This window comes from Pseudopodoces humilis, chromosome 6, assembly GCF_049639895.1.
Source record: "Pseudopodoces humilis isolate 2021_Gansu_Grassland_sample_001 chromosome 6, ASM4963989v1, whole genome shotgun sequence".
Taxonomy (NCBI): domain Eukaryota; kingdom Metazoa; phylum Chordata; class Aves; order Passeriformes; family Paridae; genus Pseudopodoces; species Pseudopodoces humilis.
Window position 1 is genome coordinate 59,737,939 of NC_142205.1, and position 18,521 is coordinate 59,756,459.

General features: G+C 49.3%; 2 protein-coding genes across 5 annotated transcripts in view; both read right to left on the reverse strand.

Moving 5' to 3' along the window:
* Positions 1-10,026: 10,026 nt before the first annotated feature.
* Positions 10,027-15,163, reverse strand: MEPE (matrix extracellular phosphoglycoprotein). Of its 2 annotated transcripts, none has more exons than XM_005525625.3 (5): positions 15,097-15,163; positions 14,324-14,395; positions 12,697-12,750; positions 12,464-12,556; positions 10,027-12,363 (listed from the first exon to the last, which is right to left on the reverse strand). In XM_005525625.3, the coding sequence occupies exons 2-5, from the start codon at positions 14,381-14,383 to the stop codon at positions 10,387-10,389; spliced, it is 2,184 nt and encodes a 727-aa protein (XP_005525682.2). In that variant the 5' UTR covers positions 14,384-14,395; positions 15,097-15,163; the 3' UTR covers positions 10,027-10,386. The 2 variants fall into 2 exon arrangements, with proteins under 2 accessions (XP_005525682.2, XP_014110225.2); XM_014254750.2 differs by lacking the exon at positions 15,097-15,163 and adding an exon at positions 15,000-15,042.
* A 2,111-nt stretch (positions 15,164-17,274) lies between these two features.
* The window catches only part of IBSP (integrin binding sialoprotein), a 30,864-nt gene continuing 29,617 nt past the window's right edge, over positions 17,275-18,521 (reverse strand). For all 3 annotated transcript variants that reach the window (XM_088056844.1, XM_014254760.2, XM_005525624.3), the window contains 2 exons: positions 18,339-18,437; positions 17,275-18,061 (listed from right to left, as the gene is read on the reverse strand). In XM_088056844.1, the coding sequence (XP_087912970.1) occupies positions 17,474-18,061; positions 18,339-18,437 (687 nt within the window). In that variant the 3' untranslated portion in view covers positions 17,275-17,473. The remainder of the gene's footprint in view (positions 18,062-18,338; positions 18,438-18,521) is intronic.

Consider the following 18,521-nt stretch of genomic DNA (forward strand, 5'->3'; position numbering starts at 1 on the left):
CCTTGTGGTAGAATGAACAGAACAAGAAAAATATACAGTCATTATTTTCACCACACAACAAGGGTTACTCATACAAAAAATGTCAGAAATTAATATCTCCTAGTCTGATCTAGCAACATCCCAGCCCAGCAACAGCCCAGTCCAGCAACACGACCATTCTAAGTACTTTTATGTACTGCAAATATTTCAACATATCCCAAATCATAGTGTAAGATACAACCAATAATGTCTCCATGAACAGAAAAGTTTCTGATGGATTTTATGTTTTGTTTTGTTTTTTATGCTGTTTTCTTCCATACAGGCCACTGTATTTCAGGTATGAAGTTTTTGCACAGGATTAAACAGAACCTAAAATCTTGGCAAAAAACCTGTTGCTACTCTGTTAGAAATCAGACTTTGGAGAGACATATTATCTGTCACATACCCATTGTTATCTCTCAGTATTTCATCATCATCACTGGCCAGTAGAACAACTGAATCATCCACTGGTGTGGAGAGAAGTGGGTACTCCTGGTTCTGCTCCCACTGCAGGTGGGTAGAAAGGGTAGCAGTTTAAGAAAACATGTTAAAACCCTCCTCCTTACTCCCCTGTTTCAGTTCCCTATCTGGATTTAGGCTGCAGGCAAATCTTTCCCTCTTTCTCTCAAAAAGGCAAATTAAGTTGTGTTAGCCATAAAAATTCCATATCAGGTGAAGAGGTGATGAAGAAAGAAAGCTAGAACATGAATTGGGAGGAAAGAATTCCAGTTTGCTGGTCTATGGGCACCAGACAAATAGAACTTGAATAGCTGCAATCTGTCAGTAGCTGCTAGAACAATGAGGAACCCACAGATCTGCCAGTGCCACCTTGGCAAGAGTTTCTCCCTCAAGGTACACCAGCAAGAAGTGACTTGGAGGGATGAGCTACTTGGAGCTTCAAAGCAAGGGCTGTGCTTTGAGCCAGCTGCCCACAGCATGCCACAGGGGCCAGCTGAGCTGCGCAGTTCCCTCTCTGCCCCATGCCCCTCCCACAGAACAGAAACGATGACAATACATGGATCCTTACCTCTAAATACTCATCCATCCAGTTTGGAGAACTAAGAGTACCTGCTGACCATGCACTAGAGAGAACACAACCAGAGAAACTTGCAGCCATTAATTTCACCACACATAAAGGGTTACTGATACATAGAATGTCAGTAATTAAAACATCTACTCTGATTTAGCAACACCCCAGCCCACCAACACAAAAATTCCAGAAAACTCTTATGTACTGCAAGCATTTCAGCACATCTCAAGCCATAATATAAGATACATTCATTAATGACTTAATGAACAGACAAGACATGTTTCTGCTGGATTTTGCTAGTCTTTTTTTTACTTAGTTCTCTTCCAGACAGGATATTATATTCTATGTCCAAAGTTTTTACACAGAATTAAGCAGAACCCAGAAACTTGACAAAAACCTCTTTCTACCTTATATCAGAAATTAATCTTTAGAGAGATACACTTTATCTCTCACATACCCATCACTATCTTTTGGTTCCACATCTTTCTCACTTGCCAGTAGCATGGCTGAATCATCTTCTTTTCTGGAAACAAGTGGATGCTGCTGGTTTTGCTCACACTGCTAGAACGGGTTAAAAACAGAGGTAACTTAGTAATCATATGAACACCTTTTACTCTGCTCCTTTGTTTCAGTTTGTGATTGGATTAGACTGGAAGTGTTTCTTTCCCTCTTTCTTCCACAAATGGGCAAATTCAGCTGTGATAGCCATTAAGTCTCTGTATGAGATGAACAGCTACTGAAGAAAAAATCCAACCCCAAACCCATTCTTATTTTTGCAGAATTGGAGTTGGGACATGCAGATTCTTTCATAAAGTTCAAAGCCTTTTCAGCTTCACTGCTGCGTGTTTCTGCTTTGCACGGCAGAAGTGGCATCCCAAAACTCAGGGGATAAACTACCCTATGGGCTGGATCTTTGCAGATTCTTCTTGGAGTAATAAATAGAACTGAATTAATAAACTTTAAATACTTCTTGGAATAATAAACCACTTGTACCCCAGCCAGTACCCAGTTGTGCTTGGTACTTAAGTGACAGGAGTACCTCAAACCAATGTTGCAGCTAAACACTTCATATTTGGGAAGTCAAAGGCTTCCTGTCCTCTTCTTTACTTTTTCTTTAAATCACTGGCCTTTATCTTGGGTAGCCCTAGTACAGCTTCAGCTTTAAATTGGCTCCTTCTGTTCAATTACCTATCTATTACTAAACATTACTAAATTATAAATACTATATAAATACTATTACTAAACATTCTCCCCAAGTTTTGGAGCAACAAGGTCTTTTCCACTCTCTGCAAGTGATACCCAGAGATGCTGATGCATTCGCAGGTGCATTTAGGGTTAACTGGGAGCTCTGTCTAAAGTAGGTAAATCAGAGCTGTGTTTCAGCCCTGAATGTCACACTGAACATTTAGATGCCAGAAGACAGGCCTGGCAGCACAAGAGAAAACTAATTTAGCTGTGAGATGGAGAGAAGCATGTAATTCACTACTTACCACAACACTGCCAGAGTCACTGACAGTTAGATTGATGTCTTCAGAGTCAGAAGAGTCAGCAGTGACACCTATGAATTCCTCACCAGCTGAAAACCAGAATGTTAGAATCAATATCAGAAAGTGCAGAGGAATGAAATGGGTAGCCCCAGAGGAACAGGCTGAGATAGTATTGATCTGTGCCCTGGATCTCTTCTTTTCAGGAATGTGTCCAACATTTCACTCCAGCTTTGCCCTCAACAGTCCACAGGAGAGTATTGCCAGCCCTATCCTCTGCAAGAAAGAGTGGCTGAACTCCTCATACAGTTCTGTTGAATAACAGCAGCTTGAGGAAGGTACACACCAATGTAAGATTCATTAAGCATAGGGGAATATCATACAGGGAAAAAAGCAAACAAACCCAAACCAAAGCTGGAAACACAGTAGGGATCCTGATTTTACAGCACCATACTGTAGTGTTCCTTAGAGGGATGGGGCACAGCTAATGACAAATTTTCCTTATCTGCTTCCCAGCTGGGAGATCCCAAACTTAGTTTGCCACCCTGTGTAGTGGCAGCTGGGGCAACTGCCAGCTGCTCAGAGTAGACATTCAGGTGTTCCAGCAGCACTTGGACCTTTGTTACACAGTTCATCTCCCACTAGTGCAAATGTATCACAGATCACTAACAAACCCACGTGCTTGTGAGGAGCCTTGCTGTTTACAGGTGGCATACTAGGGGCTTCCTAAAATCTCAGGTTTCCCTTCCTCCCCGCTAAAGGGCCTAGAGACTGGCAAATGCACACATTTGGCTGGACCCCAGACCTTCAGAAGCAGTTTCTGTCCTTACCAAGCTCAAAAGAAAGTGTACCACTTTCTTCGAAGTCTACTGGCTTTGGCTCTGAAGCTCCAGCTCTCCTAGGAGCCATCAGCCTGCTCCATTTCTGAGTTTGACCAGAATCATCTGCTTCTCCATGGCGCTTTAGCTGATTCTAAGAGGGAGCAAAGCCTTAGTATTTTCTGTGGGAGTAAGGGTAACATGGCCCCCATTTTTGCAACACCAATGAAAGCACGAAGGTACAGAAAACACTCATGCAAAGGCTGGAATATGCATCATATGGTGCTATGGGTCATTCCTCCCTGAGCGCATGGCATCAAGGAAAAAGGAGTCTCCCTTATCTCCAAGAAAAAGCCTATCCCAAAGGCTTGAAAATGAGGAGACTACTTCACAATTTTATCAGGTCATTGTCGCACTACATTGAGAATGGCGATGCAGTAAGACATGACTCTCTCAGCTGCACTGTCCAAGAGAGCAAAGTTTATTACTCTTAATCTTCTTTTATACACATGTTCAAGAAGGTCTGAGAGGTAAAACTCTCACTGGTCATTAAAGCAACACATCACCATCACTGGTTAAGTGGAACACCACCACTTGACTCTTTTCCTAAACAACACCTGCAAAGATTGCTGTCCTTTACCAAGGACTGTTTGGATTCTTTCTTATGCTTTCTCAGGCCAGAGTGAGAAGCCTGTGTGACTTAGTTTCACACAGGCTCTGTTCCCTGCTTGCTTTTAGCATCCACAATTGTTCACATTGTAAGCATTTTGAGCTACTGTTAGCACCCAGAGAAATTCAAAATTTTCCATCTCCCAAAACATGAAGTAACATGAAGTCTTAATAGGCTTCTTCTCACGTGCATTTGCTACAAACTCTTTAAATCCTTTCTGGAAGTACCCTAGACAATGTGTTTTAGGAATCAGATTTGCATTGAGTAGTAAAGTACTCACTGTGCTCATGGCGTTTTGTGACCTAAAACCACTGGAAGAGAAAGCGGGACAGGCACCAGAGAAGGAATGTCAGAGAATCTACAGCGTCTGATCCCTTAGATTCCTTTAGGTAGCACACTGCTACAAAATCCTGACTTCTAGGGGTCAGAGAACAATGTTCTTCCAAAGCTACCAGAAAAAAAGAGAGGAGATTACCTGTATGGAATACCTGTTCTCTTAAATACCACCCCTGCACCAGGATTCCCATCCCTGAGTCACCAGTTTCCATTCAAGTTCAGTACTGGAGCCTCAGACACCCGCAGCTGAGCCAGAAGCCCAGAACAGCCCCTCAGCATCAGAAACCTTTTCAAAAATAATCTACACTTACATGTAAATTACGGGTAGTCAGTCAAGAGTTTTCTTCATAAATGTCAGCAAATCACCTTCTGTTCCCACCAGGGATGGAGAAGATGGACACTATGCAGAGGAGATGGACACTTTGCGTCTGCTTCCCAGCAGAGGATCCATCAACTGACTTAACGGACCCCAGGTCACCTGGCACCCTGGGATGGAAGCCTTGTGGTAACAGTTTAGCTGTGGCAACATTCCATTAACCGTAGCAGAAGCCCTCTTTTGCACCCCCCTGGTGTCCCAGAATGCTTTGGCGTGGAAGGGACCTTAAACATCAGCTGGTTCCAACCTCCTGCCATGGGCAGGGACGCCATCCACCACATAAAAGTGTGCAGGACCCTGACCAGCCTGGCCTTCCAGGGACAGGGCACCCACAGCTTCTCTTCTCCTTCATGTTTTTTAGCCTGTGGCTGAAAACTCTCATGAGACTGTTTTAACTTTAATCCCTAATAAATAGAAGTTAAAATTAAATGAAGAGATTTTTGGTGTTGGGTTGAGTTTTTTTCTAAACTGGTGAAAGTCTAACAGTTTTGATTCTTATTTAAAATCTCTGAAGTCTTGAGTTTTTCAGGTTTTCAACTACTCCTCTGATGAGAATTTCACAAGAAGATTGGGAGATTTGCTCTGCTCTTGGGGACAGCACCTTCCCCTTGAAGCCCTGCTCTGCTGTGAAAGGTTACACTGCAAGGAAAGTGAAATTAACATTCAGTTTTTCTTCTAGCCAGTCTGCCACTGGACCTGCATTCAAAGGGTTTGGCTGGTGCTCCTGAGAGCAGCAGCAAACCCATCCCAGCCCTGCTGGATACAGGGATGGTCCTCAGCATCTGGTCCTGTGGGTGCTCTTGGGTGTGGGGAGGATGGTGAAAATTCATCCATTGCTGTGGATAGCATATGGATATTTTCAGCTCACATTCTACATGATGAGAATAATTTCTTAAAATTTTTTCTCTGTTGATACAACTGTTGCTATTGGGTAACTGGCAAAGTGTTGAGTGTTTAAAGATGGATGGGGATGACTTCCCCATTTTTCTCAGTCCTGTGTCTTGAAATTGAAGTGAAGGCTGATTTTGGTCATCATACTCACATCCTTCATTTCTCATATTTGGTGCCTGGCAGGAGGTACGTACTTATTAATATATTAAATAAGTATTTGGAATTGCTCTAGCACCTTAGCATTTTTATTTCAAGCATTAAATCTCCTTTAGGATTTTTATTATCTAAAACTCTGCCCTTTAGACACTATATTTTTGGAAGGCAGGAGTATTTAAACTGAAGTGAAGCACAAGCGGATTTACTGGTGTATAAAACATCCCATGTGTTACAGCAGGGAGCCTGTTTGCTCACTCTACAGGTACAGCTGAGGTTGGCTCAGTGGGCTCAGCTCCACTTGTATTTTGGGGTGGGACTGGATGGCTTTTTGTAGGAATGTGTCAACAGGGATAAGGGAAAATGGAGCACTGAGGAAAAGGAGGGTCAGCTTTTAGTAAATCAAACATTTGAAGGCTGTCAGGCTTGATCTTCCTTATCACTGCGGGATGATGGCAGCAGGGGGACTGGAAGACTTCATTGTAAGGCCCAACACTTTTTAATTAATACCACTACTGAAAATATTCATCACTTGGTGGTGGGAGGGAGATAAAATTACTGCCCCTTCTCTGCACATTACAGGGAAGCTGAAAAGGCTACATACCTATTTTATCTCCACCCATGCAGGCCAGCTTTGAAGCAAGGTGTAAGATCTCTGAAACACCCCCTGCCATTCTACTTCATAACAGAAGAAGTTTGTATCTATCAACTTCCCGAACTTAAAAGATTAATTATAGCCAGCAGCCTAAACTGAATCCAGATTAACTGGCTTGGTGTATTAATCACCTGGAGGAACAGCACTGGGATTTTCACACAATGGCTACGGTTTGCCAGGATTTTTTGGCAGGAGAAGCTTTTTTTCCAAGAACCTTAGGAAGTGAGAAACCCACAGTTCAGGGATTGTTAGCTCTGTAATCTTCCAAATCAGGGGTACCCTGATGATCAGAACAAGGCCCATAAAGTAATCTAAGTGTGAATGTAGTATAGGATGTTGTTTAACAAAGTATCCAGCGGCAAGGCAATTGCTCCCCAAAGAAACCTTGAAGACCAGTCCCTCTAAAGCCACCATGAGGATGCAGGGAAATAGGCAAGGATTACCAAAAGAGACCCCAAACAGATTATAATATTGGCTAATAATATTTTTTTTACCAGTGTCACTGAGATCTGCATTTTACTACATGTGTCAAAATGTGCCTTTACTTGACTACAGCAATGGTTGTAACTTCAGAGTATGTTTCCCAAAATGTTTACAGGGAAGTGCTGGTGGATGGTCTATCAGAGACTGTTCAGAATAAGTAAAAACAGTTTTGAACCCCCCTGATGATAGGCAGTACTGTGTGGCTTGTTCTGCAGAAATAAATCCCAGGTTTCTTATTGCTGGGGCTCCTTTACACCTTCCTCAATGGCAATAAGTGTGTCTCTTGGCAAAGGATGGAGGCTTTGGGGCATCTTCCATCCTCCAAAAACCTGGATGTGCTCAGACCCCCTGCAGTTGCTCAGCCTTGGCTGCCAGCTTAGGAGCAGGGAGGCTGAGCACTGGGAGGAAGGGTTTGCTGGGGGTGTGCACAGTATTTCAGTCCCTCTCAGTCCCTAGTCTTTGGCATGGGATGAAGATGAGTAACTACAGCAGTTGAGGAGGAAAATTGTTATTGTGCTGTAGCTCCTTCTCTTTTGAGAGGTTCTGCTTTCAGCTGCTCCCTCTGGCTGTCTGCTTTTGCCCTCTTCTGAAAAACCATGGTGTTACAATGGGGAAGGCACCCTTGTCTCACCAGGCAGTGCCCGTTGCCACCCCACAGCCCAGAAGAAGCCATCTGAGAGGAGCTATTTGTGATGGGCACCACCTGCCCCATTCATACAGCCAGCACTGAGCTCTGTAGCTGAAAACATACAGTTCAAAACTCTGTTTGAATGGTTCCTCAAAGCACATCACTGGTTTTTAGACTTCTTTCAAAAAGCATTTTAGAGGTTCTTTGCAACCTTGCTGGCCTGAAGCAGCAGTGTGTACCCGTATTTGCCTGGCCACATGACCACAATTAGCATTCATAAGAGTAGCTGGGATTTTTAGAGATTATTTATTTTTTGTTCTGTACCCTCAGAAAGTACATATCATTCTTGACTTGGGTTCACACACTTACAGGGTGGGATGAAAGACCCTAAATCACTTCAGCAACAGCATGAAGGGTGGGCAGTGTCACCTTGCCAACCCCCACCCTGCCAGCCCTCATCTGCTCACCCTTCACTGCAAGGAAAAACCAGCTCCCCACTTTGCTCCAATACTCTGGGAAAACCCTTTCCTAGGGAAACTTGCATTTTTTATGTTCAGTGGCCACTTGTGCTATTTGGCAGGTGACTTTAGAAAGAGCAGGGCCAGGCAACATTGTGGTACTGAGCAGGGGTTTCAGGGTGAGTATACCAAAATACTGTATTCTCCCAGATGTAGAGCCAGAGTCACACAAAAATTCCAGGTGCTTTAGCAGCAACTGTGCAAGGAGGTAATGCTGGTTTACAAATGTATGGCATTTATAATTGAACTAGCTAGTTTTATACCTGGCCTCATCCTTCAGGCAGAGCTCTGCAGGACCCTGGGGAAGCAGTGGGACAAGACGGCAGCAGTGCCCATGCCAGCATCAGGCATAGCTGGGCATCACTCAACAGGCACAAAACATTCCCAGCAATAGGCTTTTTATTCCACTAGATGGTGTCCAGCTCTTGCTTAAGGATGTTGCTTAATCCTTTGGACAAGGGTGTGGTCAGGATTGAGGATGGAAAAGCTGCAAACTTCTCAGTTCTAACCCTGCCAGTGGTGAGACCCCAAAACCACCCACTTCATTTGCCAGGCAGTCGTGCTGAGCCCTAGATCCTCAAAGCATTGCCATAGCCCATAAATCTGGGGGTTTGATGTGCTGTGGCAGTTCTAGGGGTGAGTCATCCAGCCCAGACTGGCAGCAGCCCTACAACTCCTTTTAGTCTGAGCTGGATGGGCCAGCACAGGAGGTTCATGAGCCCTTGGGAGTCTTATGCTTGCTGCCCTGAGCATGGGAAGCTGCAGGAAAATCCTTGCCGCAGGCTGCCTAAATCTCCATGTCTCTGCAGCACTGGGACCAAGCCAAATAGAGCAGCTTCCCTGGAGACACCGGAGCCTAATGTCCTGGTGGGGGCATGGTGGGCACATGCTGTTTTTGACTTTTTCTGCTGGAGAGCATGAGCAGTAGCAAAGCAGAGTCCTGAGAGCTGGTGGTAATTGATAGTGCCAGTGAGACACACAGTGTCTTGGTGTTCCAGTATGAATCAACCACGTATGATCCTTAAGTACCAAGTTGCTGCAAGAAGCTATGAATGTTCCATCCCTGGAAGCATTCAAGGCCAGGTTGGATGGGACTTTGAGCAACCTGGTCTAGAGGGTGGCATCCCTGCTCGTGTCAGGGGAGTTGGAACTAGATTGTCCCTTCCAACCCAAACCATCCTGTGATTCTGTGTCCCATAACAGGATCTGCCACTTCCCTGCGTGCAGGTGTGCAGAGGGCAGGGAAGCAGGTACTCTGTGGGTACTTCACTGACATTGTGGCTGCTCCTGGCTGCTCCCACCTGCCCCCTGCATGGGCACAGCTCTGGTGGTGAGTCCCCTCAGCATGTGCTGAGGCAATATATCTCCCCTTGAGGCTTGATGCCTCTTCCACTGTGCCATTCGCTCTGGCAGGCTGAACACGCCTGTTTTAGCATCTGTTTAGCAGCTTCTCAGACAGAAAAAGCAACCTGCAATGCATAAACAGTGATTAACTTTGGGCACCACTGACAGCACGGCTCCAGTGTGTTGAAGCCCAGCCAGGCCAGTGTGCGGGGGCCAGTGGCAGGAATGGTGGTGGCACAGCCAGAGTGTTATTGTGCTCCTGGAAGGACAGTGTAGCCAGGAAATGTACCATCAAGAAGGCACAATGGGGATTTCTTGCAGGGGGAGGCAGATGAACCAAGGGGGAGGATGCTCTGTAGGCCTCCCTAGCAAGCCCAGGGAGGCTGGTGGCCCTGGGCAGGGTTTGATAGCCCAAGGGAGGGACGTGGGGGGCTTGTTAGCTAAATTGTAGTCCCACAAGAGATGGCACGGCCAGGGATGTGCTGGGGCCAGAAATCCCCTTATGCCCAAGAACCAGCCCACCCCCAGCACACTGTGGCAGAGTGACTGCCTCAAGTCCCATAGCAAACACCAGAGTCAGCAGATCCTCAGGTACAGAAATGCCTTTATTTCTCCAGTAGGCTTGAAATGAAACTGCAAGGACACAGGCTTTTTTCTCACTGCTTATTTACTTGCTTCACATCAGTGTACAAACACCGCTACCCTACGCTGTGTAGCATGGCTGCTGTTCCCTGGCTGTCTGGCACAGCACGCCCGTGCATTCCTGCTGTGCCATGCACAGCTTCCCCCAGATTAACAGCAGATTGCACGAACCAGTGATTTTTTGGCTCCTGGGCTTTGAAGCACCGTGTGCCCCCAAGCAACCTGCCCCTCATCCACTCAAGAGCAGAGCCTGCAGCAGGGATGCCAAGGGGGAAAACGCGACGTGTGGGACCCCCCAGCTCCACCGCTGGAGCCTGCCAGGGTGGATACCGGCCGCACCTCAGAGGGGCCCCTGCATCCAGCGGCCTTGGGGGTACCCTGGGGATCCCCACCCTGAGGGCTGCAGTCCCATCTGTCCGCTCTCGCTGTGGCTGCCCCGGTCCCCCTCGGAGGATTGGCTGCTGTCGGTGCTCCCGAGGCCGGGGTAGGGGACATGGGGGCCGCCGCCCGCCCCGCCGAGGCTGTAAAAGGCCCGCTCACGGACGTGGAGCTCGTCAGCCCGTTTCACCTGGTCCAGCTGCCGGCTGCGGCCTAGCGTCGCAATGGTGCCCGGCGTCCCAGTCCCCAGCCTCCTACCATGCTGCCCAGGCAGGTGGCCACTCCTGGCCCCCGGCACCGCTGTCCTGCTCTCTCCGCCTTGCCCCTGTTCCCGGCCCCTGCCTGCTGTCGTGCTGCCTGTGTCTTGCCCTGCCTGTGGAGTGGGGCTGGGCCCTGCTTTGGTGGCATGCGACCTGACCCCAGCATCACCATCATAGCTGCCAGAACTTCTCTGGGCCCCGCTTGATGCCCAGCTGCTGGGTTTCCCACTTGGGGATGGTGCTTTGTCCATCCTGGGTGTCTTGTCCAGCCCTGCTCCCCCTGGACGGACCCTCATCCCTGCCCCGGGCCGTGCCTCCACACGGGGGAGTCGGGAGGTGGCTGTCCCCACCTCCCCACTCCCTCCTCTGCCCAGCACAGTGCTCGTGCCTGCCTTGTGGCTGCTGGCTGTCACCGACTGGGTGGTGCGGTCCTCCTCTGTAGTGGCCGGGATGCTGACCCTCTCGGCTGGGACAGTGGCAGCAGTCTCCACGTCATCCCACTGGCGGGGGGTTGTGGTAGCCACACGGCCTGGCTTCCCCTTGGACCTCTGCCCCTCACCTCTTACCTCATCATCATATTTTGCATGGATGCTGGCCACTGTGGAGCTGGTAATGTCACCACTAGTGACTCTCCAGGGGGCAGGGGTTACCAGTCCTCTATCAACACCAATGGTGGTTGCACCTTCTTCATCCTCTCCATTGAGATGGCCATCCCTGAGGCTGCTGGTGACACTGTCCCCACGGGTTGGGATGGCTGTGGTGGCCAGTCTTTCAGGCTGCCTGTGGGCAGGGATGCTGTCATCTTCACCACCACTGGGTGCTGCAGTGATGTCCAGCCTGGGGAGGGGGCTGCTGGTTCCCACAGAGGGGATGCCGTCATCCTCACTACCCCCTGTGACACCAGCCTGGGTGATTTCCTGCTCCCCCACATGGATGTTGGCCCTTCCAATGAAGATGTTGACCTCATCATCCTTGTCTGGAGAGACCTGGGTGAAGCCGATGGCCCTGTCTGTGCTGCCCAGGCTCCCATGGGTGATGGTGACACTGCCTGAATCAGGGACGTAAGCGTATTGATCCACACCTGCAGCGTCCACTTGGACATCCTCCATCCTCTCAGTGACAGAGGACAAAGTGATGCCTCCTGTCCCTGTACCCTGCTTAACACCCTCCTGCCCTTGGCCAGAGACAGTGGCCTCCCTGCTGCCCTTATCCACTGCCCCTCTGGTAGTAGGAGCCCTCCACCTCCCAGCAGTCACGGCTTCCTCCACTGGAACCACCCTGAGGGCACCGTTATTCATATCCTCACTCCTGACACTGGACCTATTCTCCACCACAACCTCACTGGGGTGTTCACCCTGAGGAAGAATGGGAACACCGCCATCAGCTTCCACCACCAAATCCAGATCGCCGCTGCCTTCTGAGCTGGATGGGGTAGGACCCATGCCACCGCCACTGCCACGCACTCGTGTGCCAGTGCCAGGGCGAGTGCTGGGACCATCCCTGCTGATGCCTGGGGTGCTGCGGTTTTCAGGCTTGAGGACAATCCCATACTCGATTACTTCAGTGCTGCTGTTGTCACTGTTCTCTGGAGCTGTCCCAGCCTCTGGTGGCTCCTGCCTGGCATTGTCCTCATCCAGCCGGTGGCTGGGGATGATATTCTTGTGGTCAGCCTCTTCTTTCTGTGCAGTACACACAAGGAAGAAGTCAGGATGATGGATGGCTGCTGGGGACACCACAGCCAGGCCAGGGTCCTGCAGTGTCCCCTGGCCACCTCCTCACCTTTATCTGTGTCTCGTTCCTCCGCGTTGAGAATGAGTAGACATATTTGAAAATGTAGAAGCCATGCTTGGCATTGCAGCCCTTCAGAAGTATCTGGCAGGGAAAAAAATAACCAAAACCCACAACTTTCTTATTAATTGCATTGGCAGGAGTTTCCCTTTCTGTGTCTGGCACTGCAGTAGGGTCCCTCCAGTATCCACTGAGGCTCCAGGAGGTGGCAGAGGGATACATACCCGGTGCTGTCCCACACAGTTCCCAGCAGCTCTCCCTGGCAGCGGTGGTGGCACCTGTGGGTAGCAAAACACAGGCAAGACCTGAGGCATCAAACAGTGCCCCAGCATCCAGGCAGGTGCCAGTGCCCACTGCTGGCCACCCACCCTGCCCAATGTTCAGGGAAGGGTGGGAAAACTGCACTGATAAGCCAATAAATTCCCAGGCACTACCTGGGGTACTGACTTAAAGACAGGAGTAGTAGAAAAGGCCAAATCCCCATTTCCAGGGTCCAAAAAGTATTGTGAATTTTGCTACAGCATGATTGTGTTGCATGCTAGATTTCGTAGGGTATTGTTGGTCTGCACATAACCTTTTCCTGGAGACTGCTGCAGAGGATTTTATTGCAGAGCATTTTTAATACACAGTACCATTGCTCACAAAATAATGCTTCATCTTACTGCTTCGATTTGTCTGTGATTGGAGTCTGGAACTGGTTAACTGGTGGAGTTTCCCAGTGTTTACTATGCTACTGACCAGCAACCTTCGTGTTCTCACGGACGGGGTTCTGTACATGCTTGCAGGCTTCCAGCTCTCCCTGATTATCCTGGCATCTTTTGGTGGGTATTGGCAAGTGCATCTCTCAGGGTTGGGGGACCTTCTGGTGGAAGCATCCTGTGAGCCCCACAAAGCCATTGCAGGCATTCCCTATGTGCCAGACTGAGAGACAGCCCCATGGAGGTGAGTCCTCTTTGATTTCAGCAAAATTAGTCACTGAAATATCCCAAGCCCAGTTGAATGAGCAGAAATACAGCCCAAAGTATTGAATATTCCCAGGTTGTTTAATTGTTTGTGAACAGTATCAAAGGCTGGATTACAGCTCTGGTTACACAGCACAGTATTAACTCCCTTCTGTGCCCCTATCTGAAAAGCAAATCTGTGCTGATTTATTGCCTTCCCCTGGGCTGCCCTGCTACAGACTGGGTTGTGAGAGCTTGCTCTGGGGGGGCAAAAGACATATGAGAGGGGCCCAGGCCCATCCCTCAGGGAAGACAGGATTTCCCTCCTCCTTACCCTGACAAATAAAGCAAACCTTTTCTAGGAAACTTTCACTCTAGCTGTGTATTTAGTACACTGAGCAACAGTTTTGCAGGACAAAAATGGCTGCTATTAGATTCATTGTAGATTGCTGTGTTTTTAGTTACATCTCTCAAAATTTCACATTAGGAGAGCTGGAAAATAATTGCAGGCACCCCTCTGACCGCTGTTCCCCACACAGGTAAGATGAGCATCCTTCCCACACTTGTGGGAAGCCTCTTCCTGTGGCTTGGCTCAGGCTATTCGCAAGCCAAAAGCACTGGCCAGATCCCAGACCCATGGAAATCCAGGGGAAGAGGTACAGCCACCCAGACGGACACTTATGCAGTGCCTTGATTGCTAAACTGAAGGGACATGCTCAGCCACCTCAGTGCTAACATATATTTTTCCTTCTGGGCTCACCTCTGCTGTTTGCCTTAATGCCCTCCCCAAGCACCAGAGGTGGTGTACACAACTACAACCCATGTTTTCTCTCTGCTGAAAGCATTCTGGGGTGGACCAGATAGTACATCCCACACTTGCAGCTGGGAACCCAGGAAAAGCCATACTCACAGGTGTGGCGAGGGCTGTGCTGAGCAGGCATAGGCACAGGCAGACGAGGGATGCTTGCATCTTGGGCTGCTCCTGGAGGCACAAAGTGAAGCATTGCTGTGGTTGTCTTCCTGGGACTTGTGGTCCTCAATAATTCTGGTTAGCAGCAACCTAAAAGCTCCCGCTATCCCAAAGCTCCCATGGCAGCAGGGTTTTCCAGTGACCCTGGCTTTTCCCAGGCTTTGCGGCGGCCCTTGGCATTGTCCTGCCTCTCTGCATTCCTCTGAAGAAGGACTATGTGCACAGGGCACAGCCAGCAGCTCTGAGTGGGTGCTCTGCCACCGGCTATTAAAACTTCCTAACTCCCTCTGTCAAAGCAGCTTGGATGGATATTTTCAATAAATGATCCCCCAAAGCTGCTGCAAGCTAAGATGTTCATAAATTTGAATTAAGAAAGCAGCAGGATTTCACAGCACTCATAAATGGCAGGAGGCAATATCTCCATTGGCCAATAATTCTCATTTCACCCAACCACCCTTGCTTGGCCTTGGAGGTCCATCCCAGAGACTGTTTTCAGCCATACCAGCAGTGCTACAGGAAACAGCAGAAGGAAATCCATGCACAAGGATCAGCAGTGCAAAGCAATGTAAGCTCAAGAGATGTGCACAGCCAAGAATCAGGATGTCCCCATCCCCACTTTGGCTTGCCCAGAGTGAAAGCAGAATCCCCACTCAGGGACAGCAGAGCTGAAGGGCTAGGAAGAGACAGGGCAGGAAGCTGGGTAAGAAGATTACCTTTTCTCGTCAGAGGCAGGTCCCTGTGGAGCCTGTGCCCACTTTACTGAAATTTAAAGTTGGCCCCGGGTGCACAGAGCCAATCAGCTCCTGCCCAGGGACATTTGTCAGCTCTGGCAGCACCCGCAGATAACCAGGGGGAGTAATTTCCAGCTAAAAATGTGTTTGTGGTAAAAGACAGCTATCAAATGTTCCACCTGGCTGGATAAACAGAAAGCAAAGTTTATAAATATCTGTTCTGAAGGCAAAATTGCCCGATGATTAGCACAGATCTTAGTGTGGCACATGTCCAGCTTGGTTATTGATAAGAGCGTGCAGTGGGTCTTGGCTTGCTTACTGTGACCAACATGGGAAAGCTGGCAGAAATAGAAGGGCAATATCCAGAGCCAGGCCTGGTCCTGGCCCTTTGGCACAGAAGGGCAAAGTTGGCCAAGCTGAGAGCCACCATTATGCTGTGTCTTCTGACATTTGCTTTTTGGGGTTCAACCTCAACCCTCTGAGCTAAGTCTGTGCAAGTGCAAAATAGAAGAGTGGCAAAAAAGCAAAAAAAAACCATGTATGTTTTTCCATGCACTGCTTGCACAGATCCCTTTGAGCCAAATTTCATTATGAAGAAGTGCTGCAAGGGTGTGCACGATGTACAAACTCCCCTTCTCCCCACCTCTAGTTTTGGTGGCACTACTGGTCACCTACACCCTGGCCAAGAAGGATTCCCACTGCTGTGGCCAGCCTGGCTCAGGCACTCACTGTGGTGGTGGTGACAGCAGCTCCCATCCCACTCCCTACTCTGCCCTAACCCAAACCCTGGGAGCTGGCACGACTGCTGCATTATCACCAGATACACTTAAACCATCAGCATCCTCCAGCCTCAAGCAGGAGTAGATCTTGCAGCCGGCAGGAAACAGACCCTTGGGAGTGGCAGTCAGAAGCCACCCCACAGGGCAGCCTTGGCTCCTGGAGGCGAGCCTTTGCCAGATACCTGGAGGGCTGACGCACACAGGACTGGGCTATGCACCCTGTGGGAGCAGGACCTGGCCCCTGGCAGTGCCAGGGCCCTTTGCCCATGCCAGTTCCTTGACGTCTCTGGACACCCCCTGGGGATGCGGATGATGGAACTCTCGTGTCTCCACACCAGCAATGAGTCCTTGCAGGGCTCCCCAGTGCCGTCATAGGGATTTGTTGCTGGGGGTGCCCACAGTGCAGGCCACATCTCCTGCCTCCCCAGAAGCTGCAGCCTGGTTTTGACGTATGGAAGCAGTTTTGTACAATGGCCGGTGACTTGCTGCTGCAGGAATAGACTAGTTCTGCAGTTGGACCTGCATCAGGAGCTGAACTCAGGTTTCCTTCCTAGGAGTGCTAGAGCAGTAGGGTATCTGTCATACATACCCACAGCAGGGTACTGTGCATGAAGGTCATCACTATTCCCATATGGTGTCATCTGCCTGGAACCAAGTGGGATTTGTTCTACCCCTATCCATAATGCAGATAACCAGTTGGCCAGGGACACAATTCTGTTGGGAAGTGACCTTGAGCAGGGATCCTGAGGACTCCCAGCCAGGCATCCCCATTGCTGATGGAGGAGAGGAGTGGATGCACCACTGTCACTGTGACAGCCATACCTTGCTCTGAGAATGAGGCTGTGGGACAGGAACATTTTGGGCTGCAGTACTGGTGTTGAAGACACACATCCAAGTTGCCCAGCCTTGTACCCACATGCCTGGTGCAGGGATGAAGAAGCAAAGCCCTTATTACAGGGGTGTACACCTACAGCTAGTGATGCATAGAAAGAGAAATTAGTGGTTTTACCCTTATTAACATTGCCTGGTGTGTGGTCAGGCACATTACCAAGGAATGGAAGATGTGGTAAATTATCACTGCTCACATACTGGAAATTCACATCAACTTTACATAAAATGTGGCTGTAATCCCACAGCAGTGTCCCTAAGAGCACCCTTTAATTTTTCAGAGGGAACTCTACAGAGGCTTTCCAAGTTAACCTTGCTGTTCCTCCCTCCTTTCATCTGAGCTGGAATAACAAGATTCAGCCCTAAGCATCATGGGCAACCGTAGCCACTCAGCCCCTCACCAAGCGCTGTGCTGCCCCACTGACCCCAGAAAATTTGGCACCAAACCTTTTGTCACCAACAAGCTCACTTTAGTTGCTTTATTTAATTTCATTTCACTTTGCAAGATACCAAAAAAGACCCAAAAAACCAAAACAAACAAACAAACAAAAAAAAACCCCTGGGATGGAGCCAGTGCATATGGCAAGCTGCCTGGCATCCCCTCTGGCATGCAGTGGCTCCAGGGAGCCTTTGGATGCACCTTCCTGAGTGGCTGGGGCAGGCAGGGAGAGCACCAGGGTTTTCCCTGCTGTTTACTGGCTGTAGTAGTAATCCTGGCCATACACATCATATCCATGCCCTTTGTAGTAGCCGTACTCATCCTCGTAGGCCCGGTAGCTGTCCCCACGTGCGTACTCATCCTGTTCCTCGTACCCACCCTCGGTGGTGCCCTCATCCCATCGGTTGTTGTCCCTGGCTGTTACATCGTACTCCCACAGCTCCCCAGCTGTGGTGGCATCTGTGGTGACATCTGTGGGTCCCCCATCATCCATAGTCGTTGCCTGGGTCAGACCCTCTTTGTTGGTGGAGCTTGCAATGGTGGTGGCTTCAGTTTCCTCCTTCTCCTCCTCCTCCTCTTCCTCTTCTTCTTCCTCCTCTTCCTCCTCTTCCTCAGCTTCACCAGTGCCCTCCTCAGCCACCACAGTGCCATTGCCATTAGGTCCAATACCCTCTGTGGTATTTGTGCTTGTGCCATTGACACCATTCTCATTCTCATCTACTTCTTCCTCTTCTTCCTCCTCTTCCTCCTCATTCTCATCACTGTCTTCATTTTCAGAGTCTTCCCCCTTGCTGGCAGTCCTCTGCCTGATCCCTTTCAGGGTTCCTTGACAGCCCTTGCCCTGGCAGAGGGAAGACCACTCAGTATTACTTGGATTTAGGAGGCTGCAGCTCCAAGTGGAAAGGGACAAGTATGGGCACAGCTGAGTATCCTCCCACACCTTACATGGCAGGACTGTCGTTTTGGGGTACCCTTTCCAAACCCAAGTTAATGCCCAGAGCTTGGTCCAGCTATAGCTATTTCGACAGCAGCCCCCCAAGCAGAAACAGGGTGCAGGGCATCCCATGGGTGCAGGCAAACATGCAGTGAACAGCCCCCTTGAGCTCCCCAAACCACACCTGCTGGTATGTGACGTCTCCTCCCAGTGCACCCTGGCACTCCTCAGGGGCTGCTCCAGCAAGGTGTCCAGCTGCCTTGGTGCCAGCATAAAATGGCTCCTGCAGGGACAGGGACAGGACAGGGCAGGGGGTCAGCAGCTGGAGTGGAGGGCAGGCCTCCCAGCAGTGAGAGGGGTACAGAGC

Bases quoted from the DNA above. Each gene is read 5' to 3' on its own strand.
- MEPE (XM_005525625.3), bottom strand. From the start codon at position 14,383: ATGCAAGCATCCCTCGTCTGCCTGTGCCTATGCCTGCTCAGCACAGCC. The intron at 12,751-14,323 runs GTGAGTATGGCT...TGCTACCCACAG, and splicing joins GCACAGCCCTCGCCACACCT to GTGCCACCACCGCTGCCAGG. The intron at 12,364-12,463 runs GTGAGGAGGTGG...TGTACTGCACAG, and splicing joins GGAACGAGACACAGATAAAG to AAAGAAGAGGCTGACCACAA.